Source organism: Drosophila yakuba, chromosome 3L (assembly GCF_016746365.2).
Source record: "Drosophila yakuba strain Tai18E2 chromosome 3L, Prin_Dyak_Tai18E2_2.1, whole genome shotgun sequence".
Classification (NCBI taxonomy): Eukaryota; Metazoa; Arthropoda; class Insecta; order Diptera; family Drosophilidae; genus Drosophila; species Drosophila yakuba.
The window spans coordinates 11,256,353-11,277,515 of NC_052529.2; the positions used below are offsets into that span (position 1 = coordinate 11,256,353).

General features: G+C 44.2%; 4 protein-coding genes across 9 annotated transcripts in view; 2 read left to right on the top strand and 2 right to left on the bottom strand.

Annotated features, from left to right (window-relative positions):
- LOC6533677 (brain-specific angiogenesis inhibitor 1-associated protein 2) overlaps nt 1-15,213 on the top strand; it is a 42,683-nt gene extending 27,470 nt beyond the window's left edge. The window contains exons 2-13 of one of the 4 annotated variants that reach the window (XR_001454100.2): nt 1,793-2,454; nt 9,185-9,260; nt 9,397-9,480; nt 9,544-9,605; nt 9,665-9,862; nt 9,943-10,008; nt 10,479-10,730; nt 10,955-11,186; nt 11,248-11,924; nt 11,985-12,136; nt 14,572-14,676; nt 14,744-15,213. Coding sequence is in view for 3 of the 4 variants with exons in the window: in XM_002094347.3 (XP_002094383.1) it covers nt 2,410-2,454; nt 9,185-9,260; nt 9,397-9,480; nt 9,544-9,605; nt 9,665-9,862; nt 9,943-10,008; nt 10,479-10,730; nt 10,955-11,186; nt 11,248-11,924; nt 11,985-12,136; nt 12,640-14,059 (3,264 nt within the window). In the remaining variant the exon portion in view is untranslated. Of the gene's footprint in view, nt 1-1,792; nt 2,455-9,184; nt 9,261-9,396; nt 9,481-9,543; nt 9,606-9,664; nt 9,863-9,942; nt 10,009-10,478; nt 10,731-10,954; nt 11,187-11,247; nt 11,925-11,984; nt 12,137-12,639 lie in introns of all 4 variants that reach the window. The other 3 variants (XM_002094347.3, XM_015194722.2, XM_015194723.2) reach the window with 3 other exon arrangements.
- On the bottom strand, nt 511-1,797 carry LOC6533676. The gene is made up of 2 exons (XM_002094346.3): nt 1,048-1,797; nt 511-992 (listed from the first exon to the last, which is right to left on the bottom strand). The coding sequence occupies exons 1-2, from the start codon at nt 1,580-1,582 to the stop codon at nt 820-822; spliced, it is 708 nt and encodes a 235-aa protein (XP_002094382.1). The 5' UTR covers nt 1,583-1,797; the 3' UTR covers nt 511-819.
- An 897-nt stretch (nt 15,214-16,110) lies between the features above and the next one.
- LOC6533678 (putative Dol-P-Glc:Glc(2)Man(9)GlcNAc(2)-PP-Dol alpha-1,2-glucosyltransferase) lies at nt 16,111-17,778 on the top strand. Its single transcript, XM_002094348.3, has 3 exons — nt 16,111-16,361; nt 16,418-16,888; nt 16,967-17,778. Exons 1-3 carry the CDS (start codon nt 16,209-16,211, stop codon nt 17,690-17,692), a joined length of 1,350 nt encoding a protein of 449 aa, XP_002094384.1. The 5' UTR covers nt 16,111-16,208; the 3' UTR covers nt 17,693-17,778.
- LOC6533679 (protein wntless) lies at nt 17,765-20,891 on the bottom strand. 3 transcript variants are annotated; one of them, XM_039374537.1, is made up of 3 exons: nt 19,400-20,891; nt 19,037-19,084; nt 17,765-18,773 (listed from the first exon to the last, which is right to left on the bottom strand). In XM_039374537.1, the coding sequence occupies exons 1-3, from the start codon at nt 20,706-20,708 to the stop codon at nt 18,394-18,396; spliced, it is 1,737 nt and encodes a 578-aa protein (XP_039230471.1). In that variant the 5' UTR covers nt 20,709-20,891; the 3' UTR covers nt 17,765-18,393. The 3 variants fall into 3 exon arrangements, with proteins under 3 accessions (XP_039230471.1, XP_015050210.1, XP_002094385.1); XM_015194724.3 differs by having other exon boundaries at nt 19,037-19,171; XM_002094349.4 differs by lacking the exon at nt 19,037-19,084 and having other exon boundaries at nt 19,400-20,890.
- Between the last annotated feature and the right edge of the window lie 272 nt (nt 20,892-21,163).

Sequence of the window (21,163 nt, forward strand, 5' to 3'; positions counted from 1 at the left end):
GCAACATTTGTGATATCAATCAATCATTTATGTATAAAGATATTATATTTGGCTCAGTGTACTCCCTGGGGACCGATAGTCAAGACTCTCCAGACCACCGAACACAGAACCCCTGTTACCTCGTTGACTTGGCCTTAATGGCCATTCGGTTGTGTTGTGCTCTGTGTCAATTTAAATATTTTAGCCATTTCATTTTGTGCCGCTGACCGGCAAAAACAAAAACGCTCAAGTGTCGCTTGTCGAACGGAAAAAAAAGTCTTCAAAAATTTCTACTATTTTGCATTTGAGCTGTGATCATTGTATCGGTAGTTTACAACATTTTTTACGCTGTTTGCTGACAGTGTCGAAGTTAAGTGGATTTCTTCAGATAAAAACACATCAAAAGTAAAGTTAAAATAATTTTAGTTATTGTGCAGAAAGAGTGTTGAATATTGTTAGTTATTGTTGATATTGTTAGTTAAGATTGATTGGTAGTAAAAATATACAAAACCATATAAATAAATAAACAAATTTTAAGGTTTTATATAGCATATATGATGTATTTTCGATTGTGATTATGTAGGTATAGACTGATTCATTTAACACCTTAGCTTTGTAAAGTTATAATTATTATTAATTAATTAGCAAAACTATCAAATGCTACACATGGCTTCAAAAGTAAGCAAATACAAGTTCCAGTAACTTTTGAGACCAAATGTATGTTGTACATTGAAAAAAACGTGTTACATTCATTAACAACACAGTAGCAAATAAATACGCGTACAAAAGCTGAGTACATTTTTGGAAAGTTTGTAAATATTTGGTGTTCAATCAGCTATTTTAGCTGGGCTTGTTTGGTGACTTTTTGACCTTGATCTTGGTGCCGCCCACCGATGACTTTTTGCGGCCATTCAATTTGGCCTTGTTGGAGGACAAAACGGCCGGTTTGGGCTTAACTACCCTGGCCTCAACCCGAATGTACAGATCGTAATTGAAGTCGCCGCAAGTTTTGCCTGCATAAGAGATATTGATTAAATAAGGATTATAGCTATGTAATACCTATATTACCACAACACATTTCCTCGCCGCAGGACTCGCAGGTCATCAGTCGAGTTTCCACAATTCCGGACTTATTCTTGATTTTCTTGACACAATTGTTTAGCGCAAACTCCCGGCGATCGCGTGCCTCGGTTTTCAGCTCCAACTTTCCCATCTCCACCATGCGGCTGAAGTACTCCTCCTCCTGTTTGTTCTTGGGCCTCAGCGTGGTTAGCATCTTCCAGTCGATGGGCACCGCACACAGTTCCATCAGCACCACATCCTTCATTTCACTGGGCACTGGATCCGCATAGGTGTACATCGCCTCGCGCTCTCCGTTGGCCCTCAGCAGCTTACGCATCTCCTTCTTGGGCATCTTGAAGGCGTAGTCCTTCTCCCGGATCTTTATCTCCTCGGCGCGCACCTTCACCGGTCGCATCTTGTAGTCGGGCACCTTCTCCAGCAGCCGCTTGAACTCCTCGACGGTCTGGATATTGCTGCGACTGAGGTCCAAAACGGGCACCACCGTCTTCTTTTTGGACAGCAGGTCGTCTAGTTTGCTCATCTTTGCGTATTACAGATTTTGGGTTTTGTAAACTAATATTTAATTAGCTAAAAAAGAAATTATTTGTTTATTTTTTGAATATTTCTATACTTGTTATCCCTTGAGAAATCCTTAGCGAGCTATCGATTAAACATTGCCGGTTGCCAAGCAAACTTAACCCATTTCTATGCCAGCTGACTGAAACTAAACTTCCGATTCTCTCCTTTGCAGATCCACGAACATCTTTATTCACGTGCCGAAGTTACAAGTTGTTGATAAGTCACTGGGTAAACAACAAACACGACCCGAAGACCCAAGAAACCCGTCGAGAAACCGACAGCCGAAAACTAAAACCAGAAACAAATAAACTCAAACCCAAACCGAAAGAGCAAAACTCTTGGCTGGCATTTCATTTGGTTGGATCGCGTTACGTGGTGCGGTTGGTGTTTCGTCTGCCCGCCAAAAAGAAAGTCACGACACAAAAACGAGATTTCCAAGATTCTGCCAACGAAAGTCAAAGTTACAAGTTTACTCCAAATTCGAGTCTTTCGGCCCGGTTCAACGTCTTTGCAACACATTTTCGGTGTCTCCCCCCGTGTGTGCCACTTTAGAAAGTGAAAATCGAGTGCAGTCCGCAACATTGTCTGAGTTCGAATCCGAATCTCTCAACCCATCGGCGGTTGCAGTTGAAAGTGAATTTTTTCGAGCTGCAAGTGATTTTCGTGGTTCGATTTTTGGACTTTCGGGCGCTCAATTCATCACAATCGATCGGTAGCCCGGGGTGTTCGGCTACTTGAATCCACTTCACAACCATCGACAGGAGGGCCCGGCATATCAGAGAGGCAACAATGGAGGCCGAGGAAGTTACAAAACTCGTCGATGGCGTGTACCGGGTAAGTTTTTCAATCATCATTACAGCATTCGGTATTTGTTTTATTAATTAAAGCACTCTGTGCATTGTTAATTGCCAAGGAAAATTAACGCTACAGAGTAGAGATACTAGAGTGTAGATTTCTGTCAACTTTATTAAATAAAAGTTCCCTCATATATGAAATAGATTCTTTTAAAAATTACACAGAAAGTTGTTATATTTAATTATGACTTTGACTTTGCTGTGGAAAATGGTAAATCTCTGTGGCTTAAGACACATTACTTGAAAAGATTCTTTAATGCGTATGCCAATTACCTACATATCTATTATCTATTAATTCATTTGGGGGCCATATCCAAACTTATGTAACCCGACTGACACCTTAGTACTAACGCAGCTCTGCCATGAAGGCCATTTCTATTAGCCACTTGAGACTAATTCAGTGTTACACTCATAACGATGTTTATGTTTTGGAAAACAATTTATAACTTTAAACGTTTGCCTTTTGTAAACTAAATTTATCGCCACACGCGATCGCCATAAGCGGCAGCAAATGAAAGCAACCCAAAATTAATCTACAAAATGAAAACAAAAAGCCGTGACTTGAAAGTATCTCTTGGATACCCTTGAAATGTTACGAATATATACAATGATTATACCACTCAGATATCTACTAGAAAGATTTCAAGAGTTTTTAAAGTGCTAGGATCTGAGACTTTATTGGTATACTCAGGGTAACGAATTTGAGCTTAAGCCATAACTACCATTCGTAAAGGGTGCTTAAATCATAACCACAAATGGACAACCGCAAATATTTGTAGATAAAAATGGCAAGCAGCATTTGAAAGTGAAGTTTTTCTTGTCGGCTCGGCTGGGCTGCTGTAAATTCGTAGCCAAATTTGGTCACGACATACGGTGGCTGTGTAGTGCCTTTCGGCATACATTTTTGGCCATATATTTTAGCCCGTATGGCCGACCGAGCAAACGAGTTCAATTGGGGGTTTGATTTGTTTGCTTGCGAATCAACTGAAAATCCACCGAAAATCCTCCCAAGTCGACGACAGACGCGATGACTCCGCCTCGAGAGTTTGGCAAGTTTTGGCTTCTCTTTTTCTTGTGTTTTTTGGTTTTTGCATCGGTTGCATCTGCCTGCAGTTGAGGTGTATTGCACATTTCGCGCATCTATTTCATTATGTAACTTGCAGTCTGTTTTTTTTTGTTTTGTTTTCTTTCCAGCAAAACTAGCTGTTGCTGTTTTCTGCGGTTTTTGCCGCCTGAAATTGCGGAAATTTTGTTTTTGGCCCGTTTCCTTGGCTTGTTGCACATGGCTGAATTTTCGCGACCACCATTTGCATTTTTCCCCAGCCCTGTTTTTTTTTTATATTTTCGCACTGTTATTGTCTATTTGTGACAGCGTCGCAGCCGTGTAATGTGAATCGAGTAAATAGGTGCCGCTGACTGCTTTTAATTAGTAGGCTTGCAGCCACTTGACAAACCCGAGCGCAAACGAAAGACTCAGGAAACGAACTTGCTCTGTCAATGGCAGGAAAAAATCGGAATTGGAATCGGAATCTCAATGGCCGCGCATCAATCATCTAAAGTCACTTCCTCAACACATACTCGTACATACCATATTATGACTTAATTCCCGGTGATTTATGCGCAATTGTCTTGACTGCTCTGGCTGAACTGGTCTTTCAATCGATTTATTATATCAACATTTGATTTTCACATTTTTTACTGTTTTAGTGCATTTATTATGCCTGGTTTGTCTTAATGGATCGCCTGCCTTTCGGTCTGGGAGTGTGTGAATTAACTTCTGGTTTGGTCTGTGCAAGTTCTTAATGAATTCGATGCCATTCGGTTTTCGGCTGGCTATTCTATACTCATTAGCAGACCTCTTATGCTTATCGTTATATAAAGTCGTTTTTTGGCCTTTCTAAAATTGGCACACTTAACCGTTTTAAGTTGGTTTCTCACATGCGGGTATGCAAATAGAACAGAAATGTTGGCTTTTATATTTATTTCAGTGTATTTTATCTGTATATTAAAGGATTATTCTTCCTTTATAAAAGTTCTGAGTAAAGGAACACAAAGCTTGTTAAAAACTTAAAATTATATGTTTCGGCTTGCGTTTATAATTTATCGCTGTCTTCGATGCATTTTTATGTTCAAAATGATTAATAAGGCTTCTCATGTATTTAAATTCTTATATAATTCACCAGCTTCATTGTAATTTATAAAACTTGTTCAATTTTTTGCCAACACCCGTAATAAATCTTGTGCCCCGTTCGGCCATAAATCTTGAATTGCAAACGAGTAAGTTGGTTGAGAAATGTACTCAAGAGTTGATTGCTAAAGCCGCTTTCACTTTCCCTTTTGGATAAATTATTCTTTTGACAAACAAAAGTCTCTTTAACTAACATTTTAAAATATAGAAATGAGTTTTGTTTTATGCTTCTACCTAGCCAATACCCACGAAATTATCCCACACACAGAACTCCACGTAAATCTCCAAACTCGTTCTCCTCTCACGTGAATCCACATTATTTTTTCGAGTGAATAAAACCGCAAGTTGGGGCTGTCAAGTCGATGTTCAAAACGCATTTCATTCAAACAGCTGCCGGCGTATTTGCCAGTGGCGATGAATGCCTTCGGATTGTTTGTCATTCGCTTAGATTTATGGCACATTCCCCGCAACATAAATCGAAACTGAAGCCGCTGCAAGAGCCTGTTGCCATGATGATCGGATCAGAATGACATCCAGCTGACCACACAAAAGCCAACCTGCTGGGGGGCACAGAAAAAAAAGGGGCATTCGAACGGGTAAGGAGGCGAAGCCTCTCAAGAGCTTGGCACCCAGTCCCACTATGGTGTAGACATGTACAAATGGTGGGACGAAGGTGTCCGATGTGCCCAAGCTGAAGCTACGGCAAGAAATGCAGAAACAAATTAAAATTGCAGCCACCTAATGCCCACAGACAGTTGGAGGGACATGGGGATTGGATTGGATTGGAGCTGTGAAAAGTGGTGGCAAGTGTGCACTTCGGACCAGAGAATGGCCAACTGGGAACTGGGAACTGGGCACTGGGAGAAGGGGGAAACTATTCACTGCAGCTGATTGCTTAGATGCTTAAAAGGCATTTCTAAGGCTGCTGCTGCTGTTGCTGTTGCATTAGAGGGGGCGCCGCCATTTGGAACGATGTCACCTGGTGTGGATTCAGGAGGGGATCGGGGCCCCAACTGTGGGATATGACCATGGCAAATGGAACTGGGTTAACGTCCGACTCGTCGGCAAGAAGCCCTATGAAAACCAACTGGGTCCATTTCTCATGCAGCTCAGCTGAAGGCATTGCTTTGGTTCTTTTAAAACGCCTAAATTAAATAGATTTAAATTATTTATATTAACTTAATTAAATGCAAATTTCAGAAAGCTTAAGGATATTTTTGAATAACGGTTCCACATCTTCAGTTTGTTTTTTATATAATTTTAAATATTTTTTGGGTAAGTTTCAAAACCCAACCTATCTCAACACTTACACTTTCCCCTGTTCTGCACTTACCACTTGACATGTCCTGCTGCCATATATCCCTACCAATCAGCAAGGACATCTGGTCTTCGCTCAGTTGGAATTACATTTTCATTTGAGCTGTCTTTCCAAGTGCCTGGGAAGAAGTCACGCAAGCGAGAATTACGTTCGTTTAGCATTTTTCACGCACTTTGCGTTCATCTGTCTGTGGCGTGGAGGGCTTTCAATGGGGGGAAGGTGGACAGGATTACCTACGATGGGGTTACCACTCCCCGAAAGAAGAAGGCGTGACTGGTTGCGCCTTGACGCCTTCGTTGAGGTTTTGTCAACAGTTAACTTGGCTTGCCTGGCAAACCTGTTGCGTGTTGCTCTTTGCATTTGTTGGTTTCTAATTGGCATAATTGCGAGTTACTGTTGTTGTTGCTTCGACCGGAGCTGCATTCTCGCATGCTCTGAAGTGGGTGTGTCGCTTGCTGGCGTCGTTGAAATATGGCCTAACCCGAAAGAGGCTCTCCACGAATCCCCTCCCCCATTTCCCTGATCCACACTATTAACGCGACACCGGGAGAAAACTGTGTAGTGAAAGCTAAAAAGCTGATAAAAATATGCAGTTTAAACATAAATGTTGCGTTGTAAACAGCTGGCAATTTATAACTTAAAAATCAAACAGTTCTTGAAGTTAATCACCCATTTTGCGCTTATACATGATTTTTAATATATATTTTGTGTAAGTTCTGTAAGTTTTCTCTCCGTGTACCGCCCAACATTCCGCCTCGTTGGCGTTGCTGAGCACCGGGTAGACTTTCGTGTTATGCTTCGCATTTAGTATCTGTTTTAATTATGAAAATTATACATGTGTGGCGCTCAACGCGGGCGATTTATGTTAAGCGACGATTAAAGATCAAGTCACTTGGGTTTGGGCCTGAATTTTCCACAGGGTATTCGGAGTTGAGTACTGGGTACTGTAAACTGTAAGCTGGGCAACTAGCGACTACCTCAATTTATTTTGGGTTAAGTGTTTTTCGGTGGGTCGCAGATTCGCGGGCGTGATAACCGATTGCGTCAGCTTTAGGCCAAGAGTGGGTGAGCAAGGAGAAATGTTAATTGCTGGATCGAACGAGCCGGAATTTGTTAAGCAGTTGGGCCAATTACACAGCCTGATAGCCATCGCATTTAAAGGCAACCTGATTTGTACTTTGGTGATTTATTGGCGAGTTGTACGAGGTCTAAAACAAGTGAAATCGGAGTGCAAGGAGTTGGGATATACCTTTAAATAAAGATTAAACTCTTACACCATTCACAAATTCAAATAGGTGTTAAGTAAACTTACCTTAAAATCACAAAACAAAAATAATAGCTTGTTGTTATTACTACTATAAATATTTTGCGTTGCTCACTGATTTTAAAAGCTGTTGTCATAATTTCTTTCAAGGGTATAATCATTTTACGAAACCCTAAGGTAAATCCCAATTAAATATCAAAAAAATCAATTCGAAAACATTGATTGCATTAACCACAAAATGTGCTCACCACAAATTACAGAAAAACGAAACAATCAACATTGATAAACCCATAAACGTTGAGCCCCCAAGCACTTGGAAAACGCACTTGAAGCCACGAAATTGCTTGGCTATCTGTACGTGTTATTAAGGTATCCGTATCAACGTATCAAAATTAAACAAAGTACGCGGAGGTCAGCAAAGTCAAGTGCACTTGGGTAAAGTAAACATTAGAAGATACAGCGAAATGCAACCTTACGTGCAGCAGATATCTGTATCGTCGAGTTAAGGCTTAAACTAATTCAGCCGGCTAGTAGATCATAAAAGCAAACACTCGACCAAGTTGAATCGCTCGAAGCAGACGACCTTGCAGTTAAGTATCTGAATATCCAAGTATCTAAGTATCTGTTGCTGGCTCGATTCGTTCCCATGCCTTGCTGCCACATTTGTAGCCAATAAATTTGAAAAAGTAAATATGTCGAGGCGTAAACATTTGGCAATAAGCAAATGACACACATGGCACAAGCGAAGCGAATTGTTCCGCACAAAATGCGTTGTTTACATGTGGGTTTTTGGCATTTTCTTGCTAATTACTTGAGGGCCATGGAATTCGGTAGTCAATGGACGGCGGAAGTGATTTCAATGTATTTCTTGGCTATCACGAGAACAACAATCAATTATACTTATCCGCAGCATTGGCTAGTTTCTAACAAACATTTTGAAATAATAACTTTCGAACAATGCGAACGCTTTGTCTCCGCAGAGAATTCAAATTTTTGGGCTTTGTATTTCTTTGGGCTTGCGTGTTAAGTGTTTGGCATTGTCTACTCAACTTTTGGCCAAGCCCAGGACCAAAGTGTGTCTTTGTCATTATTTACGGTCTTTTATGGTGCCAACAGAGCGGTGATGTCAACTTCCCTTCCACATGACAATCCATTCACGTCATCCCGCCGTTGTAATGCAGCTTCATCCCAAAGTTTACTCGCAAATTGTATGCAAATCTGTACTCATGTGCAAAGTTGTTAATTAATTGTTCAGCGTTTTGCATTTTCCGCGGCCCTAGCGATCAATTGATTGATAATACATGTGACTCAGTCACAGATTTAGATGCAAAATGATGTTATGCAAATGATAAATCACAAGAGGTGCTGCTGTCAATGAAAGCTCACACTTGGATTGCCTTGTTATTAGTAGGCATTTTACTATCAGCTATAAAACTGTAACCAATAAGTTGCACTTTTATTTTTGCGCGCCTCTGTAGGTCAAATTTTAAGAGTTAACTTCAAGATATTGCAGTTAGAGAACCGATAGCACTTTATTTACCAGCAATGTTTGGCGATGTATAGTATCAGATAACTTTCATATGCACCGCTACTAAATCACAGATGAGAGATTACTAAACGAGCAATTAGCATTACGAGTATGTATGTATGTTCAGCTGGCTACACGGAACTAATGATGTCGCTGCCCGAGCACAACATTGTCTCAAATCAACTTATACAATCCGACTTTTACTCCCAGCGGCAAACCGGGAAAAACCATTAAAGCAACTTTTAAAAGGGGTAGGAAGGGGAAGGAAAAATGTTTATACCTAATGAAATTGAAATGTTGGTGCATGCCGGCCAGTAAATTACATTTAATTAATCATATGATAAGCTAGTACATAAACTCGCATATGAAAATCTAATCGCTAACGACTGCATCGATCTCTTTTGTATTGCAGAACATACTCGATAGATTCAATCCGGGTGCCAGGCAGCTGATCGCAGCGGGCAAAAGTTACCTCAAGGCGTTGCACGGTGAGTTCCAGAGGAGGTACCACATGGTAGTCTATATCAAATATACGCCATTGTAAAGTAACACCATAATCGAGTGCTGCAAGTGCAGTACAGTTAACTAATTTGCAATGCATTCCGTGCCATTTTCATGCAACAGGTGCCGCAACCGCCTCGCGTCTATTCAATGAAGCATTGGCCAAGATTGCGATGAACGCCCAGCAAAGCGGAACGGGCGATATTGGTAAGACTCCACATCGCAAAGTAGCCAAAAAGCTAAGATTAATTAATAATATATTTTCTACAGGTTCGGCTTTGATGAGCGTTGTGAATGTGAACAAGGAGATACAGGATCAGCAGATGAACATTGTGCGTATCTTTAAGTTAGTTCTAGTCTAAGAAGCCTTATTCATTGACTTCCTTTGCAGCTGAAAGCCTTTTACGTGGATCTATTGGTGCCATTGGAGACGAATCTGGAGAAGGACACAAAGGTGGTGCAGCACGAGCAGAAGAAGTTCCTGCAGCAGCACAAGGTGCGAATGGAGAGCTATCAGAAGGCTGTCTCCACCATGAAGAAGCAGCGCAAGAAAAAGGCCACGCCCGAGAACACCGAAAAGGAGCTCAGGGTGAGTAGAAACATATGATTACCATATACCTATGGACATACGATCTAAGGAGCCAACCAAAAAACTTGACTTTCCCACAGAGCCTGCAATTGCTCGAGGATCAGAAGAAGAAGCTGGATGTGTTCTGCGATCAGAGCTACAAGAATGTGAGTTCATTGGGTGCCAGCCGAATCTTGATCTCCACCCAATGCGCGGCAGAGAATTCTGCACTTAAGTTAAGATACTAACTGTACTTACACTGATAAAAAGAGTGATTTCTAACTAAAATATGTTCAAGTATTATAATTCCAAATGTTTTCTAACTAAAATGTGTTCAAAGTATTATAATTCCAAATGATTTCTAACTAAAATATGTTCAAAGTATTATAATTACAAGTGATTTCTAACTAAAATATGTTCAAAGTATTATAATTCCAAATGTTTTCTAACTGAAATATGTTCAAAGTATTATAATTCCAAATGCGTGATAGCTAACATTTGATTCCAACTTAAAGTTAGAGAAAAAGCAAAAATTACATTTACAACTAAAAAGACTCAAGTAGTTCTAGAAATTATGTAAGATTTGTTACCGTGTTTAACTCTACCACTCTTTCCCACTTCCGTTCTGGGCGAAAAGGCCATGACACAGGAGCGACGCAGGTACGGATTCGTCTTGGAGCGCCAGTGCTCGATAGCCAAGCACTGGATGGTCTACCACACCACCGGCAAGACGGTAATTGATAATAATTTGGAAAATTGGCAAGAGATTGCCGCTTCTCGTGAGATCATTCCCCCGGCCGCCTATGAAAGTGGATACGGCACCAGCAACGGACACAGCAACAACAGCAGCGGCAACAACAACAACACCAGCGGCAACTTGCGACGCCTGGTGAGTCATCCCATTCCCATACCCATCCCATCCACGCCCATTGTGTTCCCAAAACGATCCCGACTTCGATTGGGCGCTAACCACTCTGTTAACAAAGCATTCGGCTATTCTGGATTGCGTACAAACAAAAAAACAGATAAACCCTTGTATTGCGTACCTTATAAGTTGCTAAGTTTTTAGCATTTACGTTTTTTATTTAATTTATATATTTTATATATGCACAGGAACGCATTAAGGACGGCGAGGATGAGCACCTCCAGGGCCACGGAGCCCAGCTGAAGAAGTCGCGCAGCATCGATGCGCCCTATGGCGATATGCGCACCCTGCACGAACGGGAGAACATTTCCGGATTGGGCATGGGATTGGGAACTGGGCCATCGCACTATGCCCAGAACTCGCTGCCACGCGCCAAATCTGATTTCAATCTGGCTTTAGTGGGCACTGGCCAAAGCTCAGGTGGGAATATAGTTTCATTCTTTTAAACATTTGAATTCTAAGTATAAACTTATATTGACAGCTAACAAGCACGCAATCATTGAGGAGCAGCTGGCCACTTTGGGCGACGATCAGCGCGGTGATCAGCGTCCACTGGTGAAGGCCCTCTACGCCTACATGCCTTCCGGGGAGAACCAGTTGTCCTTCGAGGAGGGTGACCGCATTGCGCTGGTGGGCGGAAAGGCCAAGGGCTGGCAGTTTGGTGAGAATCTGCGGACACAGCACTTTGGCTGGTTTCCGGTGGCCTACACCAATGCGGAAGTGGCCGAGACGAACACTTCCGGTGGCCGGCGATACGAAAACATGCTGATGAGCTATGAGCGAAATGGAGGCGGTTCGGGATCTGGTTCCGGCGGAGGCGGTCTGCGCAGCTATCAGCAGCAGCAGGATTACGAGGCGCAGCTGGAGCTGATGGAGAGCCATGAAGCCACATACCGCCGGCGAAGGAATCACAGCGCCGAGGAGTCATCACCCACGCGAATGTTTGGCGACACCATCAAGCAGCAGAAGAAGTACCGCCCTGGATCCGGAGCCAATCCCCGGCCGGGTCCACCGCCCACGCTGCCCGCTCCGGTGCCCAATGGCCAGCAGAGTCAGTCGTCCCGGATGCTGAACAGCTCGCAGAGCTTCTGTGCCTCCAACGGTGGCGTCACTGCGGCGGTGGAAAGACGCAAGCAAAAGCTACTAAATGGAGTACAGGTGGGCATCTTTTTGACTTTTTTAGATTATACATTATCTAATTGGGATTATCATCGGCAGAGCTCCAAGAACCATCCATCGGGCAAGTCGGGAGTGGCTGCCAAGACCTCGCTGCACAGCAGCAATGACAGTGGATTCGCCAACGAGCCGCCGCCACAGCCGGAAGTTGACTATTCGGATGAGGAGCCAGCCACCCAGCGAGTGGCCATTCGGTAGGTTTTTAAGGAACTATGCGTGATACCCTGTAAGACGGACTATATCCACACGCTTACTTTGTAATCCATCCGTCTCTCAAAGTATCATCACATGAAATATAATCTAAATGCAGTGGCTTGGAGAACAAGACTAAAAGTTATTTGTAAATATTTAAAATTCATCTGAGGTTCGTTCTCCAAGCCAAGCTGTCCTTTATCTGTCACTAATCCCTATCCACATGGCCCACTTAACTAAAGTCCTTGTCATGCTATTCCATTACGTTTTATGCCTGATTTAGAGTGCCTTATTTGATTGAATTTATTTATTTTCGTTTGCTTCTCTTCCGCTCTTGTTTGATTCCATGTATCGCCATTATGCCCTGTTGTCATCCTTTGTGTTAACCCAACAAATATGCACCCACAACACACACACTCAAACACTTCGAAACCACCACCTCCAAACCTCCAAAAAACAAACACACTTCAAAAAATGCCACACGATTTGAAAAACGAATAAAAAGTCGCCGGGCGGACACCAATTCGCATACCAACACAGTGCCCAGGGATGTGGCCTCGTGGACGTTGAACCGCAACTTCCGGAATAGCGTCGATAGCCAGATCGACGACAAGAGCCTGCATCGGCTGAGCCGGCAGAGCGGTGGAGTTGGAAAGATGCGATACGATCTGATTGCCTCCGATGACGAGATCCTGCAGGCATCCAGTGCCGGTCTAAAGCGCACCAAATCCTTCTGGAAATTTGGCGGCGGACGCAATGGCGAGGATATACTGGCGGGCATGTCTTTGTGGCAACATCGCGACCTGGTGGCGGCTCCCAATCTGGAGGAGATGCGCGACCGGGACGACTTGGAGCGTCGCTTGGAGGAGGATCGCAATGGCACACTGACCAAGTCGCATAACTCCAGTTCGTCGCAGGAAAAGCGCGAACGCAAGGACAGCCTGACCAGCACCGAATTGTATGGAGACGAGGATGAGAATATCTACGGAGTGAGTCCGCAGCAACCGCCACAGCAGCAGCAGCAGCAGCAACAACATCAACAGCAACAGCAGCAGCACAGGAGCAGCTATACTCCCAAATCCCGCATGAAGATCATGAAGACGATTGAGATTGACATTGAGGAGCCAACGGAGGCGGAGCGAATGAGCACCATGCGACGTGGTCAGTCGCAGGATCAGCAGCATGTGCAGCAACAGCAGCAGCACCGAAAGTTGGACAAACAGGCTTCCGGCACGGGATCACAACACAAATCCCTGACCTTGAGTCGCAGCAAGAGCAACCAGCAGCTGCAGCAGCAGTTTCCACAATCCACGGATGAGGGCGAAAGCGATGAGCACGGAACTTTGAAGCTCAGCGATGTGAACAACTTCTTTGACGGCGAGGGCAAGAACAACAGCCATGGTCATGGGCTGGTCATGAAGACGGTGAAGCGACAGGACATACTCAAGCAGTATTACACCAGCGAGGACGAGGAGGATTCCGATGCGGAGCTCAAGTCGACTAGCTCCGATCCCTACGATTGCATCGTCATCAATGATCACCTGGTGCGCAAGGATGACAAGATGCGGCGTCATCACCAGCAGCAGCAGCAGCACCACCAACAAATGGAATTCCACACCTTTCGCTCCTCCACATCGACGACGGCGACCAATACGCTGAAGAAGAGCTCCTCCAAGGACCAGGACAGCACACTGACCCGCAACTCGACGGCCAGTTCGGGTGCACCGACGGCTACCATCCTGCCGCGAACACGCCTGCTCAAGTCCTCCGCCTCCGCATCCGTTGGTAATAACATCTCCAACAGCAGTGCCACCTTGGAGCGGAACTCCAAGGGGCTGGCCGGCAACAAGAGCTACGGACCATGGTACGACTTCTGGGATCAGGAACAACATGGCCAGAAGTCGGCGAGTGCCAAGCTGAAGTAATGATGAATGAATGAAGTTAAGAATAATAATACAACAATATTTCGCCGTCTTCTTACCGGTTAAGAAAATGCGCAGAGAGAGGGAGAGAGTGAGTGAAAGTGGAGGGAAAGTGCGACGGCTGAGGGAAAGGATATGTTACGTAAGAATGATCCCCAGCATCCCAAATCCTTTTCCAGTTCGCCTTGTCTCCTCACTTCGATTTAAGCATTATTTACCCTGTATAATTTCTTAGTTTAGCCTAATGCAAGTTCTGTTTTGTTTGTTTTTTATGTACATACATATCTTATATTTTAATCGTAAAAGCTATTGCAAGAAAAATGAAAATCTGTCAATTCATTTCCGTACATGCCAGAGAAAACTTTCTAGAACAAGGACCTCTCCATTCAAACATTCAAACCTTTGAGCTTCGGTGCCTGCATGCATATCATTAAATGTATTTTGTTTAAGACTTAGCTCACGCCCCATTGCGCCATTGGTTAGTCGAAATAATGCAAATGTCAATTGGTTTTTAGGAGACGCGGTATATATCGCAACTATTCCATAGATTACTGACCAGTAGCGAGCCCGTGTATCCCAGCTAGCCCCACCATTCCCCGTATTAGATTGTATTTCCAGCCGTAAGTAGAGGTCCCATGGAGTGGGGATCGCATTCCTCAACTGGACCACGTCCTTGATCTTTTGCAGTGCCTCACAGTTCGCCACGGTCAAGTTGCGACACACGAAGACCAACGATCGATCCGCACCGATGATCTATCGGAGTGTGAACAAGTAGCAACGACAGCGGAAGGTGGAGTTTTCCCTGTGACCAGTCTTCGGTTGCCGGATGAACCGGAAGCTCCAGCTTTAGCTCCAGCTCCAACTCCAGCCACACCTCACTCTTACTCTTACTCTTACTCACACCAAACACAAAACACAAACGAACGCAATCTATACAAATCACACACTTTTTATATAGCGCATATTACCATATACGATGTACCATCCATACCACTTAAAGGCATTGTCACTTAGATCCTCCAGTTGCTTCTTGGCCTGGATATTTGGTAGTCATTAAGTCGTACTGTTTGTTAAACATTCTGTTTGTATGTACTTTTATGTTAAAGTTCGAAATGTATATTCCAATACCTAATTATTAATAAACCTTATAAAGTTAACTATTCTAATGGAATCTCTGTGGGCACCTAGCATAAATCATTGGGTGAATGAAAGTTAAGCCAAGACTTAGCTTTCCACCAGCTTGATCGATTGCATCCAGGGAATCCTTAGTGAGAACGAGAATCACCTGGTACCGGTCGCCAAAAAAGGATTCTAGACAGATGAACGACCAATCGTGAGTCGGGATGGTGGGATTACATGTCTCCAGAATCCTCAGAAGACTCTCAGGAATCCCCGGGGATGATGGTATAAATACTCGTGCACGAGGCCTATTGTAGACGTTGTGAAGACGATTGTTTTGAAGTACTTTGATGCCTCTTAGGATGGGCAGCTTTTCAAGAGTCAGAATAATAGTTTCTGCGGAGTGAAATGAAGGAAACTCGTCAAAGTTCAGCGTAACGTTCTCCAAGTTAACAAGCCATTTTATGGTTTTGCAAAGCAAATCTGTATGGGGGGTTTTCTCGTTATAAGTAAAGTACAGCTCCTGCACCAGATGGCCAACTACTCGCATTAGGAGTAGCTCGCTCCAGGATCCAGTAAGCTCCACTCTCCTGTAAAAACTTTTCCCGCAATCAACGAGGACATCTCGCAAATGGGTGCAGACGTGGGCGAAGTGCAAGTGATCCTTTGCGGGTAAGAAGCTCAAAATGCAGGCCAGGCAGTCATCGTTTAGATCGAGCAGTGATAACTGGCGAGACATCATGAGGCTCTTCTACTTTTAAATCAAACATACGATAACCCAGTTGCCACAGCGTATTCTTGTACAAACGAATTTCTTCCTTCGACATAATAATTTCGTCATGTTAAGTTTAAATATACGTACATACATACGTACATCATTCAATTGAGTGCTTCGGTATTTTTGGCTAGGTATTTTTTAATGCCGGGCCAGGCGTTAGTGCATTTCCACGCGTTGCCGGCTGGTTGGGTCCAAAAATAAACAAACCCAATTGGAGCATTCTGGTTTGGAGCAAAAGCAAGAGGATTGCCTGCAATGAATGGATCCTGGAAACTCATACTGCCCGTGGGCTTTGTGCTGTACTCGCTGCCATTGTTCCTGCGGGTAAATGGCACATCGGACTATGTTATCGACGAGGAGTTCCACATTCCGCAGGGATTGGCCTTTTGCCGCAAGGAATTCGATGTGGTAAACGTGGGAGTACTACACATTTGATCGACTGATCTTGACTAGTTTCCTTGCAGTGGGATCCCAAGATAACAACATTTCCGGGCCTCTATCTGCTCGCCCTACTCCTGCATCCCCTGAACCTGTGCACGGTGACGGGATTGAGGATGCTCAGCTTAGCGGGTGCCGGCATCAATATCCTGCTGCTGTACAAGATCAGGCGGCGCATTCTGGCCGGCTCGGGTGGCAACTCGTATGCCGCCCATGAGGCGATCACGATGTCCGTGCTACCGCCGCTCTACTTCTTTAGCCACCTGTACTACACGGACACCCTGTCGCTGACCATGGTGCTTCTGTTCTACAACTATTGGCAGCAGGAAGCGCACCTGCCGGCGGCGGTCTTTGGGGCCGCCAGTGTGCTCATGCGTCAGACCAACATCGTGTGGGTCTGCATGGCCACCGGAATGACTGTGCTGGACACGTTGGTCAATCAATGCGCCCGAACTGGGCTCGTTCCCAAGGAAAAAGTTCGACTGATGGGCAAAGAGGTTGGTTACTGTCTTGTATACCTTTTATGGCATAAACATAGCAATTGAAATGTTTACTTTCTTGCGGATTACTTGCAGTTGTGGATTCAACTCTTCAGCAGCCCCCAATTGCTGTGTAATTGCATCCTAAGCATCTTGGCCAAGTGCTGTTTCTACGCTTCGATCATTCTGCCGTTCGTGGGATTCCTGTTCATCAATGGTTCCATTGTGGTGGGCGACAAGAGTGCGCACGAGGCCAGTTTGCATGTGCCGCAACTGCTCTACTTCGCCATCTTTGCGGCTGGCTTTGGGATATCCAACACCATACGACAGTTTCGTGCGGCAGCAGAATTAATCCGCAGGAATCGCGTGCTGTCCCTATTGGCTATGCTGCTTATACTGGTGGTGGTGCACCTAAACACCGAAGTGCATCCCTACCTGCTGGCCGACAACAGACATTATACTTTCTACGTATGGAGCCGACTTTATGGACGGTTCTGGTGGTTCCGCTACGCCATGGCGCCTGCTTATCTGCTCTCCATTTGCGTACTCTTTTGCGGACTGCGTCACATGCCGGACAGCTTTAAGTTGATGTTTCCACTTAGTCTTTTCCTGGTGCTGTGCTTCCAGCGACTCCTGGAGCTGCGCTACTTCCTAGTGCCGTACATTCTGTTCCGGCTCAACACACGGCACACTCGCAAGGGTTACGCCGAGTGGCTGGAGCTTGGGGTTCACCTGCTCCTCAATGTGGCCACGTTCTACGTGTACTTTACCAAGGAGTTTTACTGGAAAAATTACCGCACTCCTCAAAGGATCATCTGGTAGGTTCTTTTAAACGGCATTCCTAACAAATTCTAAGAACTCAATAACGTCTTGAGCATTTATAAAATAAATCAGTTCGACATTTTCAATATTGCTTTTTATTCGATGCATTGCTACTTGAATACAAAATTGCTCTACGTTTTAGTTGTAAAATCTGGGCTGAGTCGTCCTATGGATATATGTATATTATTGGGTGGCAAGTGTAAAATAATTTATAAATCGTATGAGTTCTTTAAATCTGTGGACAATTTGGCACTTGAAACTATATGCATAATATCATTTTATAGACTATTCGATTTTCAAATCATATGAATATTAAACATACAGGTTCCGAGGTAAGATATTGTTCAGCAATATAAAGTAAACGTAAGTATGGGTATAAAATGTTGTTTGATAAATATGTTAAAACTTACAAGCTAGCGAATTGGACATCAATAGATAATACTGCCGAGGCATACATAAAAATACATTTGATAAAATCGTACACTTTGAGCATGCTGAGAGAAACTAGACAATCTATACGTTAATGATAAGTAATAATGCTGATCGCGTTGTCGAATGCACAGAATGCAAAACTAGGCAAGAAATGCTACTGACTATGGTAATTAAATGAGCACACACTTTAAGCGTTACGGCTGCAGGCCAAATTGTCATCTCAGTTTGGCACACAACCCTTTAGAAAACAATACTTCCAGTGCTCCCGCCTAATCAAAGGCCACCTTGCGTGTGAACGAGGTGAGGGAGGAGATCTCGCTGGGATTGGAGTCCGATGGCAGGTGGTTGAACTCGATCTCCTCGCTGGCTGCGGAGGCAACTATATTCTCATTGGACTGCGTGGTCTCGTCACTGTGGTGCATTGTGGGCCATTGCTTGTGACTGGGTGCGTACAGGATGAGCAGGGCAAAGATGTAGATGTTCCACATGCCGTAGACGCCGGTCAGGAAGGCGGACGTTGGCTGAATCGCCACATTGTCGTTCCAATCCCACTGACCCTCGGCCATTTGGCCCATAACAAAGCCGGCGACGGTGAGAGCTGCACATACAAGGGTGGCGAGCATCAAAAACTTGAAGCGGTAGATAAGACCTGGGAATTGGGAAATAATTGAGATTTATACTTATTAAAAATTTAGTAATATTTTATTTATTTAGTATTAGCTTTTAGAAAGCTTTACTTAGTTTTTAAATCATTTTTAGTGTATGCTCACTTATGCAGATTTCAAGAAATGTAGGATATAATATATATATATAATATAATAATATATATGCCATATTTAGTATGCAAATTGAAATTTTATTCCGAGTACAACATTGAATCATAATTAGAATACCTTAATTATATAGTCATACCTTTAGTTTGACTCTCCTTCCATTTAAGAAGTATTGAGATAAGTATTGCTTTAAAAGAACCGCAAAGCAGAGTAAAAGCTTTCCAGTAAAAATATAATATTTGGGGCCAACTTTCAACATCTCTATCTAAATAAACTGATAGATGTTTCAAAATAAACAAGTGTGTCAAACAAAACTAAATGGGATTTGCAATTTAAGTATGAATGAATATAATTATACAACGTACTTTGACTACGTAAAGTTATGAGATATTTTTGGAATAATTAAGTCAAGTTAGCAACATGTTACATTGGTCTTTCGAATATGTTTTAATGTCTTTTGTATTAAACGAATGATGTGTGTGAGTAAAACTGGACATCTTACCTTCATAATGGAGTCGACGTGCCTGGGACATGGAAGGCAGCGAGGTGCGCTTGTCGCCAATATTCCTAAACACCTTCCATATCATGTAGCACAGAAACAGGAAATAAATGGCTGCCGAAACTCCGGCCAGAACAATGAAGGTCATGGCCACCTTAGCGCCCAGCGGCGTTGTCCAGATCGAGTAGAATGGATTGCGTAGCTGCACGCCCCTTTCGCAGATGTCGAAGACGAACAACGAGATGCAGCCCACCACGACGGCCGAGAGATGCTTCCAGTAACGCGACCGGATGGTCGACTTATTCGGAGCATCCTGAATGAGCATGTGTTCTCCGGCAAAGACCAGCCAGAACGTGAGCAGCATGGCATAAAAGATGCCTTGGCGGATGTCACTCAGCAGCAGCATGTATGGCATCTCGTAGACCAGCGACAAGTACTCCAGCGGCAGATTGAGGAAGGTCAGAGCGGCTCCCAAGTAGATAAGCATATACTCCAGCAGAGCAGGGGATCGCTGCAGCAGGTGCACTCGCCTCCAGAACCATATCATGATGCCCACTACGAAGGGAAACAGCATTGTCTTCAGCAGCAGCCAAATCTGGGTGAATCCTCCGTTCTGATGAATAGCTGTCAGCGTGAGATCGTGCATGTGCCCAAACTGCAGGTTCATCTGGCTGGGTGTGTCCAGCGGGAAACGCAAGTTCAGCAGATAGAAGCTGTGGTGCAAGGCGCCCAGCTCGAACAGTGGGATCATGTCGCACGAGTACAGCGTTTCGGTGGGACCCACATGGGAAGTCACACAATCCAGGTAGCGGTGCTCGACGCCGTGGGCGTACAACTTCCAGCCGTTGTCTGGATCGCCCTTATTTCGATACGCCAGACGCATGTCGATTGTTAACTGAAGTTCCCTGGGCGGCTCCCTTAGCTCCGAGGAGGAATCGTAGCCGAACTCCACCTGTAGCACACCAATCAGATTCTGCTGCCAGCGGGAGTAGTCCAAGTCGCGCAGGTCACGTGGCAGCGGCATCTGGAAGACATGCACTAACTCATTGGCCATCTTTGTGGAATCCTGCTCCACCTCCTCGCGGGTCACCGGGATGCAGGCACCTGCGCCGCGGGAGTACAACAGGAAACCGGTGTCATTCTGGCGGCCATGATCCTCGCGGCACAGCGATCCCAGCACAGTGACATGGCCGGCGGGCAGAGGGGCATAAAGACCGCCCAGCAGGAAGCACAGCACCTGGCAGAGCAGCAGAGAGGCCACCAATATGGACAGCTTTCGGCCACTCAGGTTCTCCAGTATGGTGCCCGACATCTTGGTTGCTCGAGGGATTGGCGCTCACTGGTTCACTGCTCTGCGCTTGCTTTGTTTACACAATTAGGTATGCGTAAGGTAAACAATCTGCTGCACTTGAAAACTATACTTCAAACGCGCCGCCGTCGCCGCAAACAGAAAAAATGCAGAACCGAATCAAGAATCAACAAAGCAGTGTGACCTTGCGCGGATGTTTCAAGAACACACGATTTCGGTACATACAAAAAATACCAACATGGGTATATTTTCAGTTTAGTTAGTTTTTGCTTGAACATATTAACGGTTCATTAAAATGTGCTTACAAATTGTTACTTTTATTCAACTTATGGTGCTCTTTTAACTATGATACTATAATTTAAGCATTAAATCAGTCAATTGCAACGAACTTGAGCTGCATGAACGCACTAGGCGGTAATTTTAGCTTTATAGCACTGATTGTTAAATTAGTAGAGTGG

Excerpts from the sequence above, each read along its gene's own strand:
- LOC6533678 (XM_002094348.3), top strand. The coding sequence starts at position 16,209 with ATGAATGGATCCTGGAAACTCATACTGCCCGTGGGCTTTGTGCTGTAC. Across the intron at positions 16,362-16,417 it reads GCCGCAAGGAATTCGATGTG|TGGGATCCCAAGATAACAAC; the intron begins GTAAACGTGGGA and ends GTTTCCTTGCAG. Across the intron at positions 16,889-16,966 it reads TTCGACTGATGGGCAAAGAG|TTGTGGATTCAACTCTTCAG; the intron begins GTTGGTTACTGT and ends GATTACTTGCAG.
- LOC6533679 (XM_015194724.3), bottom strand. The coding sequence starts at position 20,708 with ATGTCGGGCACCATACTGGAGAACCTGAGTGGCCGAAAGCTGTCCATA. Across the intron at positions 19,172-19,399 it reads ACGTCGACTCCATTATGAAG|TTTATTTAGATAGAGATGTT; the intron begins GTAAGATGTCCA and ends AACATCTATCAG. Across the intron at positions 18,774-19,036 it reads GAAGGAGAGTCAAACTAAAG|GTCTTATCTACCGCTTCAAG; the intron begins GTATGACTATAT and ends CCCAATTCCCAG.
- LOC6533676 (XM_002094346.3), bottom strand. The coding sequence starts at position 1,582 with ATGAGCAAACTAGACGACCTGCTGTCCAAAAAGAAGACGGTGGTGCCC. Across the intron at positions 993-1,047 it reads CGGCGAGGAAATGTGTTGTG|GCAAAACTTGCGGCGACTTC; the intron begins GTAATATAGGTA and ends TCTCTTATGCAG.